This window comes from Mya arenaria, chromosome 2, assembly GCF_026914265.1.
Source record: "Mya arenaria isolate MELC-2E11 chromosome 2, ASM2691426v1".
NCBI lineage: Eukaryota > Metazoa > Mollusca > Bivalvia > Myida > Myidae > Mya > Mya arenaria.
The window spans coordinates 4250994-4274136 of record NC_069123.1 but is presented as its reverse complement, the minus strand read 5'-3'; the positions used below and the strand labels follow the sequence as shown (position 1 = coordinate 4274136).

General features: G+C 35.0%; 1 protein-coding gene and 1 long non-coding RNA gene across 2 annotated transcripts in view; one reads left to right on the top strand and one right to left on the bottom strand.

The window, feature by feature from the left end:
- The first annotated feature begins 348 nt into the window (after positions 1 to 348).
- LOC128244442 (uncharacterized) overlaps positions 349 to 23143 on the top strand; it is a 38108-nt gene continuing 15313 nt past the window's right edge. Inside the window, exons 1-7 of the long non-coding RNA XR_008262950.1 lie at positions 349 to 623; positions 714 to 779; positions 964 to 4724; positions 5130 to 5313; positions 6023 to 6161; positions 8040 to 8178; positions 9318 to 9473. This is a non-coding gene — a long non-coding RNA (uncharacterized LOC128244442). The remainder of the gene's footprint in view (positions 624 to 713; positions 780 to 963; positions 4725 to 5129; positions 5314 to 6022; positions 6162 to 8039; positions 8179 to 9317; positions 9474 to 23143) is intronic.
- On the bottom strand, positions 14234 to 19472 carry LOC128244431 (uncharacterized). The gene is made up of 7 exons (XM_052962440.1): positions 19326 to 19472; positions 18600 to 18678; positions 18327 to 18395; positions 17832 to 17930; positions 16451 to 16525; positions 14592 to 14636; positions 14234 to 14352 (listed from the first exon to the last, which is right to left on the bottom strand). Exons 3-7 carry the CDS (start codon positions 18330 to 18332, stop codon positions 14242 to 14244), a joined length of 336 nt encoding a protein of 111 aa, XP_052818400.1. The 5' UTR covers positions 18333 to 18395; positions 18600 to 18678; positions 19326 to 19472; the 3' UTR covers positions 14234 to 14241.

The window sequence follows — 23143 nt, the reverse complement described above, 5'->3', positions numbered from 1 at the left end:
GACCGATAATGAATGACAATTAGTACACCAGTTGGTTCTGAGATATGGGTTATAGAACACTAATTTTATTTTTTTCTTAACCTTGGAGCAACGTTCGTCGGAAAAAATAAAAATAAAACTACGAAAATTAATTTTATTTTTATTTGGGTTTTGCAATATTTAGGTACGGCGCTCCCGTAAATCTAAAGATATAAAAACTCTGGCCTAAGAGTTCATCTATGATAGACCCCCCTGCATCCATTCGAAATATTTTTATTGTCTTTTTCGCATTTAAAAGTGATTTATTTTTTTACTTTCAGTTCAAAAGTTTACTCGAACGAGTAGATGAGTATGCCACGCTACGTGCCTGGTACTTTAAGCTGTATATATGAGGAGTTAATAGCATAGCATTTCTTTCCTTTGCATCAGAGACATTCCGCGGGGGAATTGCGTTGGATCAAGCAGCGCCAACTGCAGCATAATGATCGGCAGAAATAAAAGCCAGGATCTGAGAAAATAATATGAACGTGATTAGCATTGGCTGTGTCTGTCACCTATCCAATCTGTGAGTGCAGGCCACTGCCAAGAGCCTCCCAGTACCAGTAGAAGATATCCTAATTTTAACCTTACTACTTCCACCACATGTAAGTTAATGTTCAAGCTGTCAAAGATTAATGAATCATCTAAATAATTCAATTACATTCAATATTGTATGCTTATGGGTTCTTTTTCAGTGCCAAGAGGAAGGACATGGTTTGTTTACTATGGAATGCTGCATATAAGGACATGTAGGTTTTTAAGTATGTGTGTTTTTTTATTTCCAGAGGTAATTTTAAATAACTTGCCATACATTTCATTGCTATTTTCTTCCCTTTTTTATGTACTGACATTGTTCAAATTGACATTTCACATTCCCGGGTATTTGTCACGTACTTTGACAGCTCTTGTTTTATTTGTTTTTTATATTGAAAATGTTCTAAATAGGTTTCTTCATGATGGACACTGAGATGAAGTGCCTGATGAGGAAGCTCCTGGGAAAGGTTGTCCGCAGACAGGCCATTGCAGCTGCAAGAGATGAGACACATAGACATCAACATAGGAGTTAGGCTTAAAACCAGACAGTACATGAACATGTACCTACAATAGACATCTGCCAAATTCTTTAGTTGAGTTTCAGGGAAATGAAACAAAATAAAATCTAAAAAAGGATATTTAGAATACAACCTACATTCACAGCCAATAACAGGGGCGTAGCTGGGCCTATTTAGAAGTATAGGCCCACGTGGTAGGGGGGGGTTGGGGGCCCTCCCCCTAGAGTTTTTTAAACTATAGATCCGATATGGTGCGATTTGGCATATATCTGGAGCCTTTTTAGTCTTCAAAATTGTTTCAGTTTTGTGTTACGTATGATTTACAAAAACAGAACTGAAATACAAAGGTTGATGCTAACTTGTCAAAAAAGCTTCAAAATAGAAAATATGTTTGTAATGCTGAATGGTTAAACAAGCGTGTCCAGTTGGTATATCGAGTGTCTTTAAATGAAATCCAAGTTCATGCATTTGACTGAAGCAAATGTGTTTATGATTTTATTTATGTCTATCGCAACATCGCGATGAATATGGAGGACGCCAAGTGAGGATAGCCTCTCGCCGGTCAGTGTAGAACAAAGGTATGTCTTGATGCGACTCATGGAACTGAAGGAGCGCTCACATGAGGCGGATGTGGCAGGCATTGTCAGCAGTATCTGCAGTATAGTGTATATTCAGGGATAAGCTGCCTCCGATGTCTTGTTGAGTGTCGCCAGCAGTGTCGAAGGCTTTGTATTTTTCAGCTGTCATCGCAGATTCCACCTTCTTACTTCCTCGCTGAACTCTTGCCGAGTCTTGGGCATGTCCGGTTCATATGCCTCGTAGATCCTGTCCACATTGGCCGGCTGGAGACCTTCAAATTTGGTCGGATTTAAACACTGAGCCTGGAAGTGCTCTTCATTCTTTAGGATACAAGTATCCATTTCTTGAAGCAGGTGGTCAATGTAGAAGAGGGAAACCGTCCAATACCGACCGGGGTCCTGTACATCATAGTTCACCCTGTTTCTCTCTCTTGCTGCTTGTCTTGGCACTGCTGGGTCAATCTAGGTAAAACAAAAATAAAACATTCAATCGATATTAAAATACAGCCGAATCCATTAAACTGTTCTAGGTAGAAGAATGCAAAATACCTAATAGAAGTTTACCTCGTATATCTGAATATGGATCTCGATGCATTTCGAACTGTTACAAAAACGTTTTTTATCATTTATTTGTGTTCCGTTGCATTGTAAATTATTGCGTTAAGACGATTTGCTAAATGCACCAGTGGATCAATGCATGTATTTATTGGCAACCACATAAAATCAACATGCAAACACAGGTGGTGGTGTTAGTAGTTTATACTCCGGGTCCCGGCGTGAGCACATTGAAGGGTCCAAGAGTGACAGTTCAACCACCGCACACCTATCCTGGGCAGGCTATCAGGCGGTTAACCAGTACTAGGTGCCTTCACATTTGCAGGGAACTGACAACTTCTGTACATGCCAGGGGCAGTGGTACAGTGCGAATGGTTGTAGAAAGGATTTCATAACAAATCACAACATAAGTGACCTGGTCCGCCTGGGAATCTAACCCGGGTTGTCCGATTCACAGTCCAACGCTCTACCGATTGAGCTAACCGGGCGGATTGCAAATACAGGTTATATGTTTACACATGTACATGGAACTCGTCAGCTAAAGTCACAGCTTCCTGATAAAGGGCAATCCATACAAGGGGGTCAACCCTCTCAGCTCGATATATCTGCATGACCATCTGCGTTTGCACGATTGCCTCCAACAGATCCATGTCCACCTAGATGTATATGAGATATGTTTATATTAAGTTCATGCATAAATTCACTGTTTCATCGTGTATGCAAAATAAAAGAAAGCAGACAGATACTTTTTAACTGATGATTTACTTTTAATTCTAAAATATCATACATAAGTCTCTAGATGCAACACGTTTTGTTCTGAGAATAATTTTCAAATTTTTGAAGTTATTATCTATGTTTTTGCTGTGTTTTTTTCCCATTTTTGTTCAATTGGTAACTGAAGTCGCATGTAGTAATAAGCACAAACTATTACCGCTAAGTTCTGCTGTAAAACCTACTCGATTGCTCAAAATGTGCTCTGTTGTCACAAGAGTAACAATAAACTGGAACTATAGTAAAGCGTTGAGGTGATCGGGGGATTTGACGTCACCATTTTCCTGAAGATTTTCGAGCGCATTGTCGACAACGCGGTAGGCATTCTTGAATGTACGAAGCGCATCTGCCCTGCTCATCCAACTTGTTTCACACAAGGTCTTAAACTTTTATCAGCTTTCCATCGCTTGTTTTGTAGCAACGTCTTCTGCCAGTTCATCTGCAAATGCTGTGAGGCGTTTTGCAGAGTAGTCAAACGCAAATGCGATATCCTACACTGTAGACATCGTGGTCCTGACGCATGGAAGTTTGGAGCTTTGGACAAATGACAGGTTTAGGCAAAGCGACTTACAATGGATGTAGTTAGCAAGTGGTAATCATTCACGGATGAGCGCCTGAACACCATAGTACTTGTCCGCCATGTTTCTTGCGCCATCATAGCACTGGCCCCGAATCTTCAAAATATCTAAGCCGGTGCCTTGTGCAAAATATACTCCCTTTATTGACTTGCAAGTGACAAACCCTAAAGACTGTTCACGAACGACATGCCTCTCCTCTACCTTGGAAATAAAACGAACCCAAACAGATTTTTTTCCTTTCTGTCTCCCACACATACCTCGATGGAAATTTGAAAACACTGCCTAACTCCCACATCTGTGATAAAAGTTTGAATTCATCATTCCACGATCCATCGGAATCTCCAGGATCGGGGTAAGGGGGAAACATGTTGAATGGCTTTCAAAATAAACTCCCGCTTCGCAACTTATACTTGTAAAGCCGAGTGAAACAGACGCTCATTGAAATTATACGCTTGCCGGTTGCTGTATAAATATTATCGAATCTATTTGTTAAACGGTTCGACTGTCTTCAAAAAAAGGCACTAAATTTTAAGAAAAAATATACTTAGTTAACCTTGAGAGTTAACTTGAATATAAAGTAGGCAACAGCTGTCACCCCCCTTACCTTAGTTTTTATAGCAAATTTGGACGTTTTGTATTTTTCATTTTTGGAAACGAAGTGTAGGTCCGGGCCTACCGTGCCTATTGGAGCTACGCCGATGAATAAAATTGCAGATAGGCATTCATTAAGTACTAAGCTTAATCATTAAGAATGTTATTTTTCATGGGTGTTTCAAGGTCCACCTACTGCCAGTCGTCCGATACAAGATCCCTGTGTCAGACTTTGCGTTTACGATGTGTTAGCCAATGAGGTTGTATTCTCAATAAGTTAGAATAGATGACCTTGGGTAACATTTTAATGATTAAGACATGCCTTTTTTTGTACACTCACTCCACCCATTCTTAAACATAAAAATCTTACTTCATGTCATCTATTGCCAAAAACAAAAAAGTTAAAATAAGATTGAGACATATGATTTTCTATAAACATATTTTCATAATCAGGCATGTCGAGCTGTTCTAATCATCATTGGCATCATACCTCCTGAAGAAGTTCCCATTCAGTGATTACATCCTAAAGAACCTGTCCTTCCTGAGTCCTGAAACCAGAGAAAAGACATCAGCTGAAGCAGGTAAATAAAAATGACATGTGTAAAAAAGTTCCATGTTAATCCTGGCATAAGTCTTCCTTTTAAAGACGTCTTTATTAGTATTGCAACATAGACCAGCGTTTAATTGTGTTCATCTCTTCATATACATTTATTTGCAAAATAATTGTACTTTTCTAGTTTAAACTTATTTAAATCTTACAAAGATTTTGAAACAAATTATTACAACATTGATTTAATCTTGTTGGCATTTTAAGCCAAAGTAAGGTCATGTGTATTTGGGGAAACCAGAGCACCCGGAGGAAACCCACTTTTCCTGCTTGGTGACCACAAACCAAACTTATATGGGCCCAGGCTGGGAATTGAACCCGGGTCACCTAGGTGAGAAGCTAGTGTGCTATCCGGACAACCAAAATTTAACTTCTCCAGTGGTCCAGCTTAGAATGAGGGTAATGCCCAACCTGAATGTGAAGAATCTGGAAGAAACTGTGGAGTCCCACTTCACCGTTTTGGAGGACCTGCCACCATATGGGGAAACATCACCCCTTTGGAGGACATCACAGTCACCACACAGGTCCTCCCTCTAGAGGATCCCATGGACAAACCAAGAGAGGTAATAACAAAGGACAGAAATCCTGGGTCTCCATCCGAGACAGGCAGATCACAGAGGCAATTTTCTACCATACCAAAAGTTTCCCTGACATGCTTGGCCATTCTGCATTCCAATTCTGATTCAGAGTTTTGTTTTAGCATACTGAAAATGATTCTTTTTTTCATACTTGCGTCTAAAATTATTTTTATATTTCACCAACTTAGACCTGCTTAAATAATCCCCCTAAATTTTCAGTGTTTTGTAAAAAATCCCCTGGAATGGTCTCCAGAATGATGGCATGTTTTGGTTAGAATTATGGTAATGCCTTTAATACTCTGAAGCTTTATGCCAAAAATGAATGTGTCGAAATTAGGTAAAAGGTCAGGGTCTTGTATTGGCTAAAACAAAGACATGGCAGGAAATATGAACCCAATGATAGGCCTTACCCACAACTGCCGCTAAACAGTTGGCACTGCACACTACTGACTGAGCTAACTGGACATACGACAGCTTATTCTAATGCACAAACAGCATTGGTGTCATCATTATTGCTGTAGCTGTTGCAGTTGAAAAATTGTTCAATATATTTGAATGAAACAGTACATGTTACCTGCCGGAGACAGTACGCCCATGTGTAGAAAGTTACATATGTGTAGGGCTTAATCATTGTTGAGTTATGCCCCTTCTTAACAATGCTTGTGGCATTTAGGAATGATCTGATATATTTCAGACCAGATCCTAGATACAACAAAGAACATGGTACAACAAGGTCTTGGATGCATGGCTGTAGTTTGATATTGGCCTCAAAAGAAGAAACAGAATGATGTTTCAGTGATCGAAATTAACACAAGCCTGCAAGCCCTGTACTGGTAAAATGTCTTCCGGGCTTGCTCAAATTCTGATTGTTTATAGTAGGGCTTGTTAAAAATCTTTATTCCAAGCAATAATATAAGAATTCGGGCTTGTTCATCCTCAGTCTTACTCTAATTTCGATGACTGTTGTTTTTACATAGGTATTTCTGCAGTTTTATTTATTAACCAGGTTTTCACATAGTGAAACCTGGTTATTAGAATGGCGAACGTCGTTGTTCGGGCGGGCGGCAGCCGGGCGGGCGGCGTCAAACTCACCTATGAAAATGAATAACTTTAGTAAGGGTTGACATATCTTGACCAAACTTGGTCTATAGAAAGAGTTTATGGGTACCTTTCATTGGATTGCGTTTGGGGTCCCTAGGGTCAAGGTCACTGTTACTAAAAATAGAAAAACGGTTGAAAATGAATAACTTTAGTTAGGGATGACATATCTTGACTAAACTTGGTCAATAGGAAGAGTTTATGGAGACCTTTCATGGGATTGCGTTTGGGGTCCCTAGGGTCAAGGTCAAGGTCATTGTTACTAAAAATAGAAATACGGTTGAAACTGAATAACTTTAGTTAGGGATGACATATCTTGACTTAACTTGGTCAATAGGAAAAGATTATGGAAACCTTTTTGGTATTGCGTTTGGGGTCCCTAGGGTCAAGGTCAAGGTCTCTGTTACTAAAAATAGAAAAACGGTTGAAACTGAATAACTTTAGTTAGGGATGACATATCTTGACTAAACTTGGTCAATAGGAAGAGTTTATGGATACTTTCATGGGATTGCGTTTGGGGTCAAGGTCAAGGTGACTGTTACTAAAAATAGAAAAACGGTTGAAACTGAATAACTTTATTAAGGGTCGACATATCTTGACCAAACTTGGTCTATAGGAAGAGTTTATGGATACCTTTCATGGGATTGCATTTGGGGTTCCTAGGGTCAAGGTTACTTTACTAAAAATAGAAAAATGGTTCAAACTGAATATCTTTAGTTAGGGTTGACATATCTTGACCAAACCTGGTCTATAGGAAAAGTTTATGGATACTTTCATTGGATTGTGTTTTGGGGTCCCTAGATTCAAGGTCACTGTTACTAAAAAAAGAAAAACAGTTGAAACTGAATAATTTTAGTCAGGGTCTACATATCTTGACCAAACCAGGTAAAAAGGAAGAGGTTATGGATACCTTTCATGGGATTGCATTTGGGGTCCCTAGGTTCAAGGTCAAGGTCACTGTTGCTAAAAATAGAAAAATGGTTGAAACTGAAAAACTTAGGTTAGGGTTGACATATCCTGACACAACTTGGTATAAAGGAAGAGTTTATGGATACCTTTCAATGGATTGCATTTGGGGTCCCTAGGGTCAAGGTCACTGTTACTAAAAATAGAAAAACAGACACAGGCTGAAGTTCTTCTGTCAATCATTAAAAACCTGGTTTGGTCGCATTGCGGCGTTTCTTGTTTTCTTTTTATTAAAACTGTTTAGACATATTGAGCAGGAGCGCAGTGCATAGAAACCATAACTCTGGGTGCAACATTTTAGGAGTTATTGCCCTTTGTTGTCATAAGGAGATGTTAATACTGCTAAGTCGGCAGGAATATGGCAGTCTGTGACCGCCCTTGTTTCATTATGGTCCTTATCTGGGCCATTATTTGGAAAATTTGCTTTTTGTACAAAATACAAAAATGATGTCAAACAAAATGTTTTGTCAAACTCAAGGAACGTTTAAGTGAAAATTTGTAAGATAAGATCCCACTGGACTTTGCCTTAAGTTGTGGAGTTAATAAGAACCAGTAAATTATTTATCGTAAATATGAAGAAATATTCATGTCTGATTCGAGTATGTGCTTTTAAACAAGGAGTATAATGAGGATATATCGCATTTCAGCAAAGAGGCATGGCCAATGCTGTTGATGTGGCAAAGGAGGTGTTGTCTTAGCGGCCAAAAGGCTTTCAAACCTTTAACAACAACTTGAGAAGATCTTAAGATGAACAAGTTATTGCCTGTGGATTGGTAATCTTAGCAGGTAACATCGCATAGGAGGTTTAAGTAGTATAAGACTAACAAAACTGCCGGAGTTCGATCATAACTATGTTATATTCCGGTACTTCATCATGCTTGATTGACTTCAAGTATCATTCAAGTATTATTTTCCACTTTGAATGTGGACATTTTATGACTAAATCTCCCCCATTAATGTTGAGATTTATTGTTCTTGCTTGAGTTGTCCGTCCGTCTGTCTACCCAACACAAATAGTGTTCACTCCATTTCTCGTGAACTGCTTGAAGGATTTTGAAATAACTACCCACAAATGTTCACCATACTGAGACGATGTGCAGAGTGAATGTTATATCCAGTTTGTTTAAGGTCAAGGTCACAATAAATAGTCAAAGGTCATATGAATACATTTCATGTTCGCTCCATTATCTCTTGAACCACTAGAAGGATTCTGAAATGACTTGCCAAAAATTTTCACCATATTGAGAATATATGCAGAGAGTGTTTAACCAGCTTAGCTGAAGGTCAAGGTCACACTAAGAGGTCAAAGGTCATATTAGTACAATATGAATATATTTCATTTCCAATGTTCACCATATTAAGACGAAAAATGTGCAAAAAAGCATGTAACAACCAGCTCAGTTCAAGGTCATAAAACTTTATACAAGGGCTCCCAGCCATTCAACCTTCATAATTAATCAAGTAAGGTAACTCTATCTTGCATATAATATAAATTTTGCCCTTTTATTATTCGACTTAGAAATTCGGATCAAGGTTTTGCATGTAAGCACATATAGGTTAATATCTCACCAACTACTTGATTTATTGAATTGAGGCTTAATATGGTACTCAGCCGTCAAGCATACCACATTTATGTCAATATGAATTTTACACAAATCCTCGTAGGCATCAGTGGAATAGTCAAGAGCTGTGTCTCTGTGACAGCTCTTGTTGTTCTCATGAAGGTCATTTTCATTTAATTAGATAATTTAAAAAAAAACCAATAAAAAAACTGGATTATTCCGAAAATAATCCTCATTTCATGCAGCCTGGGCATTCGGTGCTTGTGACGACAAACTTTAATTCATGTTAAATGATGATGATGATGATTTGTATTGCTTTAAACATTTGATTGAGCAATAATTTACCACTGGTTATTTCTTCAGATACCTGCACCCTCCCTACCCCCTCCTACTTACTGTGTCATCACAGACCTGTTCAGACCACTTGCTGCTGCTGTCGCGGCAATTGTACCATGTGACATTATTTGTTCAACCCCGACAGCTTCCAAGTGGGGACAGGACAACACAGAAGCATGTATTGTAAGAGACATTTTGTCATGCATGTATTAATAACTACGTAATAGTATGCTCATGTATTAATATTTTACTACTGCTACTTATGATGATAGTGATGAGGACGACGCCGACAATGATGTCAAACCATCATTGTCGGCATCTTCCTCATCAATGGTGTTGATGATATTGCACTTGTTTTGGAAAATTTGTATCCTCATGGTTTTATTAGTTGTATGTCATACCTGAAGGGAAAGCATATAGTCACCGCTAATAGTCTGTCCGTCCGTCTGTCTGTGCGCAAACAAGTATGGGTATATATTGGGTACAAATTCCTTTATATCTTATAGAGGATAAATTTGTTAGGTCAGAGCTTGTTAGTTAGGGTTAGTAGGGCATAAGTGGGTACCGGGGTATATTTTTGTAATGGGAGGAATGAGAAAATTCCTATTAATAAACTAAGGTTGATATGTGAGAATGTCAGTCTGTCCATCAAACGTTTTCCAATACAATAATTCATGGCCATGGGTTTGAAACAAAACGGGGTTTGGAAATACAGTGTATATGAATTATATTAAAGCAATACGTGCAGTGCAATAGTTAAGTTAGTTTCCTATCTCCAGCGGCAACAACAAATGATGTGACTTACTATGACATACTAGGATACAAATGTAGCATATTCATTTGAAAAGATTCTTTTGTTTCACTGATATCTTTGTCGAGCACTGTTTTACGTTGTTGTTTATACATAACAAACCGCAAAATGAAAAGGGAAAACGCAACTTTCCCTTTTCAGCATGGTAACATTTTTATTCAACAGAAACCCTTTGTAATGTCCTCAAAGCATTTCTGTAGGATAAGAAATAGTTTTGGGAATATTACCAAACACTTCATAGTATGGTATTGAAGAGTTATAGTGTGGTTTTCAACATTTCTGGTAATATTCCCAAAAGAATCCATAGTATGCCAGGTTTTCTGGGAATATTACCAATTTGATCTTGAAAATTTGGTAACATTACCAAAACATTTTGAAAATATTTCCAAACACTTTGTAGTATAGTATTGAAAGTTGTGGTGGGGGTTTCAACATTTGTGGGAACATTCCCAAAATAATCGATACTATGCCGAGAGATTTTCTAAAATATTCTTCAACTATGAAAAGTCACAATTATTTGGTAATATTCCCCAAAAAATGATGAACATTTTCTGCTAGGATTCTGAATATAATGTCCAGGTTTTCTGGGAATATTACCAATTTGATCTTGAAAAGTTGGTAACATTACCAAAACATTTTGAAAATATTTCGAAACACTTTGTAGAATAGTATTGAAAGTTGTGGTGGGGGTTTTAACATTTTTGGGAACATTCCCAAAATAATCCATACTATGCCGAGAGATTTTCTAAAATATTCTTCAACTATGAAAATTCACAAATATTTGGTAATATTCCCAAAAAAATGATGAACATTTTCTGCTAGGAATCTCAATATAATGTCCAGGTTTTCTGGGAATATTACCAATTTGATCTTGAAAATTTGGTAACATTACCAAAACATTTTGAAAATAATTCCAAACACTTTGTAATATAGTATTGAAGAGTTATGGTGTGGTTTTCAACATTTCTGGTAATATTCAACATTTCTGGTAATATTCCCAAAAGTATCCATAGTATGTTGAGAGGTTTTCTAAAAATTAATAAAAACTAGGGGTTGTCACAAATATTTGGTAATTTTTCTGAATTATGAACATTTTCGGCTAACATTTTAAAATTCGTCTTGGAAATAATGTCCAGGTTTTCTGGGAATATTACCAAAGTTAATCTTGAAATTTCTGGTAACATTACCAAAACCTTTCGGGAATATTACCAAACATTTCAAAGTATAGTATTTAAAGTTATAGTGCGGGTTTTAACATTTTTGGGAACATTCCCAAAACTATCGATATTATGCCGAGAGATTTTCAAAAATATTCTTCAACTATGAAAAGTCACATATATTTGGTAATATTCCCAAAATAAATGATGACCTTTTTCTGCTAGGATTCTGAATAAAATGTCCAGGTTTTCTAGGAATATTACCAATTTGATCGTGATATTTGGTAACATTACCAAAATTATTTGAGAATATTACCAGATGAACTGAAACAGACTAATTCAACAAAAAGCCTTTGAAAACTCCACAAATAGTTTCTGTAGGACCAAACAGTTCATAGTATAGTATTGAAAACTGGGGATTTTCAACATTTTTTAGAACATTCCCAAAATAATCCATATTATGCCGAGAGATTTTCTATATCATTCTTAAACTAGGAATAGTCACAAATATTTGGTAATATTCCCAAAATGAATTACGAACATTTTCCGTTATCGTTCTCAAATTCATCCTGAATACAATTATATTATCTTGAAATATTTGGTAACATTACCAAAACTTTTTTGGGCATATCAAAAGATGAATTGAAATAAAATAATCCAAAAGAAAAAGCTCCACGTGGGCTGCTGTAGGACATGAATTATTCTGGGAATATTACCAATATCTTCATTGCATAGTATTGAAATTAACAGCAGGTTTTTAATATTCCCAGAATAATCTATAGTATGACTAAAATTGTTTTAAACATTTCTAAAACATGCAATATTCGCAAATGTTTGGTAATATTTCCAATAAAAATATAAACATTTTATAACAAGAGATGTTTGTCAAACATTAATCCCCACCACCCCCTGAGTGCCATGTTGTCAGGATTATTTGAACAATCGAAATACGCATGGACTGAAATGACAGCTGATTGGTCATGGCCATTGGATGACTTTAAGGCAGTTTAAAGATTATGACCATTCAAAGTGTGAGGATAGTAGACATAGTGTTCAATCGTGTTCAGATGATAACAGATATTTGCAAATAAAATGTGTCCTTTTAGAAGGGAATAAGTATATACGACACCATTTTAATGGCGAATATGAGTTATGACCATGACGTTTGACTCTTATAAGTGTTGATTGATAGAACGACATAGATTACATATTCCTGGTTGTTTAAACCTTCTAGAATGTTATTTCAGTATTACAGCTATGTCTCTTGCAATTTTACAATTTGACAATAATTATTTTAAATACAAGTGTGGAATTTCGCATATTATGATTTAAAAAAAAAACACAGAAAAGAACAGAACAGACGTTTTTAAGTCATATACATCAGAACATCGTCTAAACACAAACACTTAGGTGTTTGATATCAAATGCTTGTACATGGTTAGTGCTTTGGTTAAAGACACAAATATGTTGACGTAAAGTCAGCAGTATCAGAGGATGAACTAAATTAATAATAATAATAATTATTAGGAATAGCATTACGAATACATACTGATTCTTTAACATAATCGCAGAGCTTAACCAGCTCACATGTATTGACAGAGTTAAATATATTTCTGGGAATATTACCAACTAAATCTTGAAAGGTTTGGTAACATAACCAAAACAATTCGGGGATGTTACCAGATGAAGGGAATACAAATATGATTATTTGACAAACATACAAACAGCCAACAGACAAATAGAACTTAAGATGCAAAACTAGACATGCTGGTTTTACGACTCTTGCTAATTTACTGCCGGAGATACGTGTGACAAAATGTTTTGTGACAGCTGGATGAACCGACGAACAGACAGACAAGTGAAATCTATTTGCCTCTCAGACTGGGGCATTTAAATGAATAGCAGTATTGAACATTTTTCGGTTATAACACATATACAGTTTTAAACAATTTATTCACAACGTGAATGACAAACAACTAAGTGTATGTTATGAACTGTACATTTAAAGTATGCTTAAATAAAAAAAGTCATCGAGAACATGATTAACATAATCGGTGAATGTTCCATCAGTAAACATGGAGCAGGTTCAATACTTTTTTATTGTTCTATGTTTCTTTCCATATCATTAAAATAAGCCTAAAGTATCTGCTTAAAGTTATCTATTCAAGAAAATAATAATACTTCTATCATTCGTTCTCGCCATTTACAAGACATTTTCTTGATCGGAATACTTTATAGTATATGCTAAACAACCTATAGCAAACATTTAAAAGTTGATTTATATTTCCTACAAGGATGTCACTATATCAGACTCTGAGTCAGCTTATGCTGGACACAAATGTTGTTGTAAGAAGGGGTATTTCATACAAACAAATTATGAAAAAAAAATAGATTTTTTTTTTATAATAAACACAGAGTAGATGAGCCAAAGCATGATGGCCTTCGAACTGTTATCAAGTGACAATAAAGGGTATAAATGTAATATTTCATGAATAATGAGTTATGTAGGGTAAGAGCTTAGCATACTGGAATGTTTCTCGAGAGAGACCAAGACTAGATTCCCGACTTCGCCATTGACCGATTCTCTGTGTTCACAAAATGAAACTTGAATTTGTAACTTACTAAAATAAAATAGGCTTTAAGGCAAAGCAAAAGTAAATAAAAAATAACTCAATCATAAAATATACAAATATTTACAAAATGAAAACACAATGTAAGCTTACTGAAATACAAAAACAAGGTTTAAAAGATATGTACAGGCAAACTGTTATCTGATATTTATGATCATACCAAATATATGAGGTTTTAGATGTCTGAAGCTTGTTTGGAACAATACGAAGCTACGGACTGATTTATAAGTTGAATCTGAATTTCCGATAATTGTATTACGTTGTCTTTCTTACATCCTTCGAATTTTGCAATTAAATATCGACGATTAATTTTCATTTTGTCCAAGGGATTCAAAATCACGCTTATTTATTTTTTACGTTGAGAGAACTGTTAGTTTTCCGACTGGCCGACGGGCAAAGGTCATCATGTTTCCCTCCATTTCTCCAATATACACACTCTGGTTTGTATAGTCCACAACTGCCACCTGAAGACGAACCAAACATATAAGTATTTCCTAGATTTTATAGATGTGGTGTATTCTTAAAATTACAGTGTATACTACATATTGCCATTATAGCCAAAATCCAATTAATGATCATTTTAAGTTCAGTATATTTGTTATATAATGTCTTATACTTTAATAGACAAATGGCTTTGTTATATAATGTTTCATACTTTAATAGACAAATGGCTTTATATTTCTGTATTTATACTTGAACATACCGTCATATTTTCTGCTATTTCGGCTAAAGTTTCAGTTTCTGCTGTCTGAAAATATATTTTTGAATCCTTCTGTACTAAAATAACGACTGAATTTATGAAAAGCATATAACAAACAGAGGTGGGGAAACCATAATAAAAATATGCTGGACGGAGGCGGGATTCGAATCCGCAACAGCGTGATTTTAAAGTATATGGTCTAACCACAGGACCGGGGCTCTAAAGCAATTGCAAAAGTATACTTTGCTCTTAAGTATGTATGAATTTTTTTGCACTATTTCTTGGGTTGCCAAATTTATGAATATGACTGAGTATTATATTGCATATTGTTATTATTTTGCATACAACATGAATGTGATATGCAATACATGTATGCGACTTGCCAAGTTTTCATTTGAATACTGGTAGGAAAGTTTCAGTTCATTACTAAAATCATTTATTATGCTCAGTTATAATTGTTACATAAAATAAGATTTTGCCAGTTATCTTTGGTAAAGAAATCATGAAAAATAAACATTTATAATTTAGCATGTATAAGTTGTTTTTCTTAAATTCAATTATTATTTTCATACAATCTTTACAACAACTGAACTATAAAACACTTTAACTTAATTTTGCGGTTGGCAATTTCTGTTTTTCAGTTGGAAGTGTTTAGCTAATTCGATTACGTATCAATGTTATTATTAGTATCCTACATGGCCGAGAGCGTAAGATAGGTTCATTACCAACCTGTGCGTCGGGTGTTTTGTGGAAACGAGGTTTACTCGAGGTTTACTTAGCTTTCACAGAACACCCTGAGCGAGTGTTGGGACGAACCTTTCTTATACGGGCGGCTATGGTATATGCTTTTTCTCCCATCTCAGTTTAATAAAATTAGGTAAAAATGTATTTTTACTGGAACTCTTTATGACAATAAAAAAGTACAGTTGAACACCGTTAATTGAATATCGTAGGGACCCAAAAAAAAATAATAATGATATTTCGGATTAATAATTTTCATAAAATTGACAGCATTCGTGAATAATAGATGACGTGAAATACTAAGTCGTGAAGATTGCAATTTCGGTTACACGTTACCAATATGATACATTCGGTTTGAGTGATATTTCGTATACAAAAATATTTGTTGATTTATTATGTACTAAATGACAAATAATTCGGTTTTTTACTTCTTTATTAAAACATAAAACGTTTAAAACAAATTGACAGCACATGTATGCATTCGGAACATAGTACGGATTATTCGGTAGCGGGTTAAGTGAGCAATGCGTATTTTCGATTGATATTCATGTTGTGTTAACCAGAAATTATATACACATCACATCACCAAAATGAATTGCTAATTTTTTGACATCGATGATTGTAAAATACACGTGCTCAATTTCATTCTTTAACAAGCGCTAATTGTGCTCCATTGTCACCCCAAGCCCATGCCCTAGTGTAATTGAAGTATGGTGTGAAAAACTATGACATGATAAGGTTCGAAATAAGAATTGATAAAAAGGTGTGAAATACCAAATCGGGCCCGTAATTTTTACTTGGGAATAGCGATTCATTCGGACTAGCGATTTCGGATTAAAGATTAAAAATTTAGTTAAACAAAGTAGGAGTAAAATCGGGACCAAAAAAAAAAATGCGATCAATTCGGATAAACGGTTTACGGAATAACAGTGTTCAACTGTATTTCATACGGGTCTTTGTTTTATCTTTGCCCGAGGGCAAGATACTAATTTCCTGCATGGCCAAATTTTTGGATCTACTTATCTGAGGTAGGAGAAAAGTATGTCTATCAAATATTATCAGTCATATGTAATAAATGAATTCAGCCTAGTTTAAAGTTGTATTTCTTCAGACAAACAAACCTGATCGAATCTGGCATTGTTTGCTTGTGTAACCGTTTCCTGCAAAAGCTGTTTCTTTGCAGCAACCCGAGATTCCTGCAAATGGTATAATACAAATATACAAATTTATTTGGGTCAAGGAAAAAGACAGAGCTTAAAATTGAAGCTTCTTTTCAATAACAATAGTCACAAAGACATTCTAAGAGTTCTATCTTTGTAATATTTGTCTCATTCTACCATAAATTTATGTCAGTTGTAGTAATATGTTGTTAAAAAAATGGGAACAGAATCTAGAATCGAGATACACAATGGTCTTTATATCAATATTTCAAAGCAAAATATTGTTTACATGATCCTTCTGCATAAATAAACTTTAGGAACATAAAGATGCATTGGTGAATTTGGCTGTTCTTTAATGAAAAACAAGCAGTGCTCCAAAACTCAGTTATTCTTACAAAATTAATATTGAATAAAAGATGTGAATATAAAATCAAACTTTTATTTTCTCGTCAAATGTTGAAATCCATATGGATTTTCACCCATTGCAGGAATTTGAAAATATAATTACAAGGCTCAGACAGCAAGCAGACATATTTCATCAATATACATTTCTTTTACATTACAACTAATTTCTTAATCCGGTCAAAGATCTTAAGTGTTAACTTGACCTTCACATTTTGATGTTGTAAATATGGTTGTCATCTTATCACATGTGCTGAAGGTTTGATGGAAAGAAATGAAGATATAATGAAGATTTTTCAGTTAATCTACCAAAGACTGTTTAAAATAGATCGTCAAAATATGAAATTACATAGTTATAGCCATCATAAAGAGTCTGTTATGAACGATGGACAGTCTTAAAGGTTGACGGACTGATTATTTAAAAAAAAACGACATGAAGATATCAAAGATCATTAGACTGCAACTGTTATCCTTGTTAATTAAACAATAGCTTCGCTTGTGGGTTCAAAAAAGACAAAAAGGGACAATATTTTACCAAAATGCAAACTAGTAATAAGAACTACATGAGTTATGAATGTTGACCCTTTGGTTTACTATGATTTATAATATACTTGTCAATCATCTTAGCTGTAACTTGTGTGATTACTACACATATATCAACTTTAACACGTTTTCAACGAAAGACAACAACATATCCCCATGAAGCTATGATGTAAGCTCATCTTTCTTAAACAGACGAGCTAAAACAAATGCAAGGAATATGGTCATAATAGGTACCCCATTTACTTCTAGGTTGATCAGATGCGGCATTTATGTATGTGGTTAGAGGCTGTGGACTTTGTTATTTAAGTTGAAGCTATAAACATGCACATATACATAATAATCGTGAGAAATAACGAGCTTCATTGGATATAATTGGTTTCCGTGTAAAAAACAGTACCTTTGGTAGGGAAGCCCTTGCCCTTGCTGCTGTCTGTTCTGCCATTTTCACTCTGAGCATTAGACTATCATTCTCTGCATACATTCTGTTTTGGTTTGCCTGAAATATATGTTCATGGCCTCAAAATTTGCCATATTTTTCTAAATCGACATAGGAAATATTTAATAAACATTTAAATAGTACAAAACATAATACTCTCTGAAAATGTGTATAGGCGTATATTCACAGAGAATTCATGTTCATTTTATGAATAATATTTATAGATAAGCATTTGTGCTTTCCTTTTTTATGTTCTTTATAAGGTTGTTCATATATAATGAAATACTTGTTACAAAATAGAGGGCCTATGCTTATTTATTTACACTACTTTAAAAGTTGAACACCGACAAGGTCTCTTTACAGAAATGGAAATATTACGATACAATAAAAAGACATGTCAAAAATTAATCAAAATAGTTTACCATTTTAAGCATTTAAGATTTAACGGCATATTACCTGCATATCTGCAATCTGCCTGTCTTTATTTACCAGTTTTTCTTTCAAATTCTGAATTTCCCCTTGTAACTGAAAAATAAACAATTACAATTAAACCCTTATACTATTCAACAACATAATAATGTATGGAATTTCACATTTATCTCATGTAGTCTTCACGCGTGTGAAAAGAAATTGCTCGTTATATTTGTATTTACAACTTATTATGTGTGATTTTCCCAGCAAATTAAAAACATTTAAAACATTACTATATTGGCAGTCCGGGTACTATACCTCATTTATTTGCCGCGTTTTAGCGATGCACTTCTTTTCGATGTGATTGATATCGGGATATATGTTGCATCTCGCATCCCTGAAATACAACAAAGTATGGCGACTCGTAGTGATAATCTGGGCAAAGAGATTGTTCACAGGTGTGCCTAAAATATTATCATTCCTTGTAACACGATTTAACAATCCTGAAACCACGGAAATTAATTTAGTTTTATACATCTAAATACAAAGAAATGGATGTTTGACATGGATTCATAGCAAACGCTACAGACGATCCATTTCAAAATCATGAAATATTTAAATAAATTGAAATAGTGATGACTAAAGAACAACTAGACAAATATAACATTAAAAAACTTCAGAAAAGATACCTAGTTGCGCTAATTAAATAAACAACAACAACAGGAAGTCCAATTATGTAAAAAAAATATTGCCAAAAATGCTGCATTACAAATATACGAATTATTTGGTATTTGCCCGGCTTCCATGTGTCACTTTAAAACGTCGTGATTAGGAAAGTGCAACTGTCACTTTTTTATAAGTATATAAGCCAGAGTCACAAAGCGTAACAGAAATGTAAACCACCTTGTGTCGTAATGCACCTGGGATTTAGGCTTAGGTTACTTTTACTATAAAAATGTTTTACTAATAAATAGTTCAGATGACCTGAAGTAAGTTATAAGTTATTAAGAATGGGCGAAGTGAGCATACATTGAACAATTTTACCTTGAAATCTAACCATGTCAAGAACAGGGATCTGCTTTGCCTGAATCCTGGCTTCGTACCGGAAATAAACTGTTCTAACTTGCATTGAATGCTTTCATCATCTTCAAAGGAAACCTGTTTTGTGGAAAATTGTGAAAGATATTTATTTTAAACAAGATAAATATAATCATCCCAACTAGTGCTTGTGGAAAGTTTTATATGATATTATTGTTATAATTATCATTTTTAAAAAGGCGTTTATAAACTTTGCTAGGAAAATATGCGTAGCAAAACTTAATTGCAAATTGCTCATATCAACTCATATAATACTTGATAAATGTTTAATTATAGCATTGCAATTTGTTGATAGAAAGATGATAATAAAAAGTAATGTTGTTTGAAAAGCCAAACATAAATTATATGTTTTAAATTAGTAAAATGTGTAAGGAATGCAAATGTGGAACTTTGCGAAAATTATTTGACAAAGGTATTTTTTACACTGTTTCATGAAGGCAGAAACTGTTTTAAAACTGTGCATCCGCTTTTACAAAGGGTTAAAGGCGGCAATAACACGATAAGAATCATATCGTTTTTACAAATAAACAAAAATATAGTAGTATTTACCTTAATGCAACCAATGCTGCCACAATGAACATGCTTGATTACTCTTCCATTGAATTTTTGTTCTTTAGTTTGGAAGATATGACCATCAATACTCCACTTCATTGAAAATTCCATTTTACATGCATGCGCTTGCTCAGTGAACTTAGGAATGGAGAGGGCAGTGCGTATGCAAAATAAGACTTTCCCCTGCTAGCCACTGACACTGACGCGATGCAAGTTTGTTCAGCATAATGATGTATAACTAATTCTTGTGATCAGTTTGATAAGCATGGCATTGAGGTAATTTAAGATCTAGCACTCTGGTGGCTGGATAGTTAATGCCAAGATTTAATTGCCATCTACGTCCCAGGGGCTTTGTGTCAAAGCCAACTGATTATGGTGCATTGAGTGCCTCGTTTTAGAAATGTTTTACCAATTTATATCATGGTGTAGTTAACTTGTGTGAAATATAAAGAATTCTTTAAGGGTAACAATGTCTGTTTAACCGTAAACCATTTAAACTTTCTGATATGATGACGTCTTCGAAAAGGTGTATTTGTGTATAACTCATGAGAGTTGAGCTAATCGTGTTTAAATTAAATAAATCAAAATAATCATCAATATTCCAAGTAAAACATATTTTTATCAATTTCATTAAAATTAAATATTGATGCAAATATACTTCAAAATACTTAAATAGCGTTCGTATTCTCTCTCATTGTTCGTAATCAAATAATATATGAAGTTTTAATGAGTCGCTCAAAATTTTGTAATTTCACTCACACAAAAATCGAAATGGACAGATTGCCGGGGAGACGGCTATTATTATCTAACCAGTTTTCTGTTTTCAGTAATATGTGCTTGTACTTTGTTGCCGGCAAGTCAACCAGAACTGGACTTTACAAAGAGACGCATTTTTCAATCCTCAGACTGCAACTGAGTAGCATTTATCTGATGGAACGAAGTGAATGATTAAATAATTTAGGTATTTATTATAGGTGTTATTGAGATGGGCAATTCAGTTAGCATCCTCCATAAATCCCCCAACTTTGGTCAATCCTGCAGTAAGAACAAACAGCGGTCTGCATACGACTGTAGTAATTATTTCAACTATCATAACTTTACTGCTATATACCAGCATGGATAATCAAATCAGCCAGCCACTAGTTTACCAGCGTAATAACTATGATAGAGCAGGTTTGGTGGGAACTGACCCCTACTAACAAATTTTAGACTCTTTCTTGGAAATTGATAACTGTAGTATAAAAGGATGGTTTCTTTTAATGCATGTTAATTTTCTTTCATTATTTTGTCTGCTGTTATCACCGCGTTTTCATCATCGTACTGTTGTGTTTTCATCATCGTACTGTCTTGTTTTTATCATCGTACTGTCGTGTAATCATCATTGCACTATAGTGTTTTCATCATCGTACTATCGCGTTTTTATTGAAGTACAATTGTATTTCCATCATCGCACTGTCACGAAGTCATCATCGTATTGTCGTGTTATAATCATCGTTCTATTGTCTTCCGGTGCGCATGAGCATAGAAGATTTCCCCTCCAAGTGCTAACATGTTGGTTTCAGGGGTGCGTGTCTTTGAAATATATCTTCAACCGAAGATCATCATCATCATCATCATCATCATCATCATCATCATCATCATCATCATCATCATCATCATCATCATCATCATCATCATCATCAACAACAACAACAACTACGCATTATAACCTCGTTAGCACCATTCACGTCATCATTGCATCATGATTTGCATAAATGTCGTTGTTACCTAATTGCTACTATAAATATCATTATCTTAGTTGTGGTCATCACATAATCATTGTAATCATTGTTGTCATGTTGCGTCGTGATATGATTATCATTATCTTAGTTGTCGTCATCGTCGTCGCATTGTGATTTGTATTATTGTAAAAATTGTCGCCAATGTGGCATTATCGTAACTATCATAATCAACATTCTCATAATCACAATACGCATAATCATCATCATCATCATCATCATCATCATCATCATCATCATCATGTTGCACATTTGCACTTACTTTACATAGCATTCAATGTACCCAAAATAATAGTTCAGTTATCATAGATTTGATGTTCAATAATCATTATATTTACACCAAGTTTGCTACGGAGGGTCGGTTTCTCGGAAAAAAACTTTTATAAAAGGTTGTGCTTGTGGAATATTATTTCAGATGTTTTTGTTCTAAAAATACAATGTATAAGACTGACATATTCGGGTTTCTATGGTTGCCTTGGTTCTCAAACACGTTAAATCCCGAATGGAATAGTTGTATTACAGAATAGCAGCATGAGCAAGCAAATAGTCAGAATAGAGATCGCAAGAGTAGTAATAGTAGTGGAAGTTGTAGTAACAGAAGTGGTTGTGGTGCTGGTGGTGTTTGTAGTAGCAAGTAGAATTAATAGTAGTTAGCGGTAGTAGTAGGTGATGATGATGGTAGTAGTAGTAGTAGTAGTAGTAGTAGTAGTAGTAGTAGTAGTAGTAGTAGTAGTAGTAGTAGTAGTTGTTGTTGTTGTAGTAGTAGTAACAGTATCAATAGCAGCAGCAGCAACAGCAGTAGCAGCAGGTAGTAGTAGTAGTAGTAGTAGTAGTAGTAGTAGTAGTAGTAGTAGTAGTAGTAGTAGTAGTAGTAGTAGTAGAAGTAGTAGTAGTAGTAGTAGTAGTAGTAGTAGTAGTAGTAGAAGTAGTAGTAACAGTAGCAGTTCTAATAGCAGGAAGTGTTGTAGAAGTATTATTATTCATAAAAAGACAGGTGCTTTTATAAAGTAAATATGACGTTACGTCATTTTACTTCAGACTGTGTCATTTGCTTTAGGGCTGTGCTATCATTAGTTTTTTTCAAACGACCGATGAGTTTACGAGACGTTTCTTATATATCTGTATTATTTTCATCAAGTTTGACGCAATTATGATTGGAGATTTACATTGATGGTGATCGTATCCGATATTATTTTCACATGAAGGGCAAATTAGTTTATGTGCATGCGCACCGTAAGGCGATAGTATGATGGTAAAAACATGACAGAACGATGGTGAAAACGTGACAGTACGATTATTAAAACAAGACAGTCAATGATGTAAATCCCACATACCCATGATGGAAACATGACAGTAAGAAAGTGAAAACATGACAGTACAATGACAAAAACATAACAGTACGATGACAAAAAAGGCAACAGTGCCATGCTGAAA

Coding starts and splice junctions, on each gene's coding strand:
- LOC128244431 (XM_052962440.1), bottom strand. Junction 16,526..17,831: donor CAAGGGCTTCCCTACCAAAG/GTACTGTTTTTT, acceptor TACCATTTGCAG/GAATCTCGGGTTGCTGCAAA. Junction 14,353..14,591: donor AAATAGCAGAAAATATGACG/GTATGTTCAAGT, acceptor GTTCGTCTTCAG/GTGGCAGTTGTGGACTATAC.